General features: G+C 28.6%; 1 protein-coding gene across 1 annotated transcript; it reads right to left on the reverse strand.

Annotated features, from left to right (window-relative positions):
• Positions 1 to 378: 378 nt before the first annotated feature.
• Positions 379 to 1,786, reverse strand: LOC145843172 (uncharacterized). Its single transcript, XM_082950632.1, has 2 exons — positions 1,376 to 1,786; positions 379 to 675 (listed from the first exon to the last, which is right to left on the reverse strand). Exons 1-2 carry the CDS (start codon positions 1,784 to 1,786, stop codon positions 379 to 381), a joined length of 708 nt encoding a protein of 235 aa, XP_082806758.1.
• Positions 1,787 to 2,499: the final 713 nt, after the last annotated feature.

A 2,499-nucleotide genomic window follows, 5' to 3' on the forward strand; every position in this document is an offset into this window, starting at 1 on the left:
AATGCTTTTTTTATCACAAATAATTAAAAAATAATAATTTTAGTGAAGTAGTGATAAAGCAATTATAACAAATACAGTGTTAAAGTTATCCAATCGATTTTAAGAGGCAATAAAGAATTATTACAGTTAGAATGTGCAAAAAAGCTGTAAAAAACAAAATGAAATTTAAAAACAAAAAAAGATGCATAAAGATATAAGTTTAAAAAAAGTATTAAAACAATAACATATAAAATTATTATAAAAGGATACATTTTGTTTATTTTAGAAGGAATATATATATATTTTTAAATATCTAACTAAATATCTGTTAGAATAATTATTTCTTGAATAGTCAAGTTTAGAATGTTTTTAAAGTTCCCATAAAATTAGTGTACAGAATCAATAACAATAGTGAGCGATGAGTGCCAACACCAGGTTTAGTGTATTCGTGTTTACAAAATGAAAGTAATTGCTGGCGTTCACACCCATGCGTTGACTGCTATCAACCGCCAAAGCTGAAAGGGTGTGGAGCAACATTTCAAACAGCACACAGCTGATGACCAAGGAGTGTTTTTGTTTGCAGTTTGTTGATTGATCTCTGAAGTGGATGCATGACTGAAGCACCATTGTAACGACTGCTGCAAACGTGCATACGATTGGCGTTGAGTCTAAAACTGGAGATGAGTAGATGCTTGCCTGTGAAAAAAGTTGATTGTTTGCTGTTGAATGAAACAATTTAAAAAAAATAGTTTTTGAAAATTTTATTACATCTGTGTGGTGATTGAAACATTTAAAAAAAATAAAGTTGGTGTTATATATATTTGAAGTAAGAACTTTAGGCAATCTTTCATAGATTATAAAAATCTCATTTAGCTTTTATATATTATCATTTTAAAAAATGTATGGAACAGTAGTATTTTTTATTATCAACTTAAAAAAAAAAACTAAAGTGTCTTACTTCAAATTATCATAAAAGTTATTCAAAATATAGTAAACTTAGTTTAATAAAAATATCTGAAACTTTTAATTTTTTTAAAAAAAATTAGTTCTTCCAATTGTCTTTTTTTATATAAAGAACAAACTCTAAAAATCTGAGGGAGATTAGTCCATATTTGTAAAATGTTCTTCATTAAATAGTTTTACTTTGATTTCTAAGAGCTACGTAATTCTACAAACCTCACATATAAAGCATATGAAACTCTAAACTTTTCATTCTTTGTTCCTCAAAAGCTAAATCCAATTTAATTAAGAGATAAAGAGATAAAGATATACAAGAAAAGACAAACTTGTAAGTATAAAAACACCCCTATGGCCCTAATTTACAGTTAACTTAAAAAAAACTAACATATATTTATTATACTATACATATACTACTTTATAACTCCAAGAAACTAACCATACCCAACGTAGTTACTGAATAGTAGTTGATTATCAAGACAAGGAAAACGATGTTCCAAGTTATGACCATGAAAATCAAATTTGAAGATGCGTGGTAGGCAGAACTCACAAAGTTTGAAATGTTGAAAAAGTAGGAAAAAAACAAGAGGCAAACGAACGCGTTGTGGGTGTAAGGTGTGTTTGCGGTCAGCAAAATATCACTGTGGACTTGAATGATGCGCCACAGGGTTAACCTGACCAAGCAACCGATGAGCACTCCTTTTGCAATTTTCTTGTTGCCTTTTGCTGAGTTGCTTAGCAGCAGAACTGCCAGTACTGCAACTGACAAGTAAAAGGTTGCGCTTGTGAGGCATCTCCACAGGCAAGACTGTCTGTAGTCAAACAGTACCAAATCAGTGTAACTTGTCATTGGTGTTACGTGTACCGTATATAGACAGTCAAATTAAATTTATATAAATTTCTAAAATTTTTAGTTGAATTAGTAAAACTCAAGTGATCAAAAGCAGTTGTACATTATTAGTTAGAAAGGGTTGTTTAAAAATATTTATCATTGGACTGCTTTGATTAGTGAACTTGAAAAAAACTTGGTGAAAATACTTTAAGTTAAAACAGAGTTTCTCCTTTGAGGCAAAACAATTAGCCTAATTTAGCCAGAGTTTATTATTGGAAAAAATTTATTAGTTAACTATTAACAGGGTTGCCACTTGTTTTTTCCAAATTTTTTGCAGGTTTTCCAAATTTTTTCCAGGTTTTTAAAAGTAAACATTTTTGGGTCTATTTTTAGTTTCAAGTTAATTTCTATAAAAGAAACTGTGTTAAATAGTACAAAAACATTTAAAAGATGCTGTAAAGTTACTTTAAATGAGTTTTTTAATAAAAAATTTTTTTGATAATGACAAGAAAATCTTATTTATATGATAGATTTTTTGTTTCAAATTGAAATTTTAATACTGAAAATGTTAAAACTATTAAAAATTCCAGGTTTTTTGATCAAAATTCCAGGTTTTTTTAAATTTCTCAAATTCCAGGTTTTTCCAGGTTATTTTTGCCTAAATTGTCAAATTCCAGGTTTTTCAAGGTTTTTCCAGGTTTCCAGGTAAAGTGGCAACCCTGTATTAAATA

This window comes from Thalia democratica, chromosome 8 (genome assembly GCF_965202585.1).
Source record: "Thalia democratica chromosome 8, ktThaDemo2.hap1.1, whole genome shotgun sequence".
In the NCBI taxonomy this organism is placed as follows: Eukaryota; Metazoa; Chordata; class Thaliacea; order Salpida; family Salpidae; genus Thalia; species Thalia democratica.

What these genes read in the sequence shown, in the direction of transcription:
- LOC145843172 (XM_082950632.1), bottom strand. Translation starts at nt 1,786, where the DNA reads ATGACAAGTTACACTGATTTGGTACTGTTTGACTACAGACAGTCTTGC. An exon ending in CAGTAACTACGTTGGGTATG is followed by an intron (nt 676 to 1,375) that starts GTTAGTTTCTTG and finishes CTTTTTTCACAG; the next exon opens with GCAAGCATCTACTCATCTCC.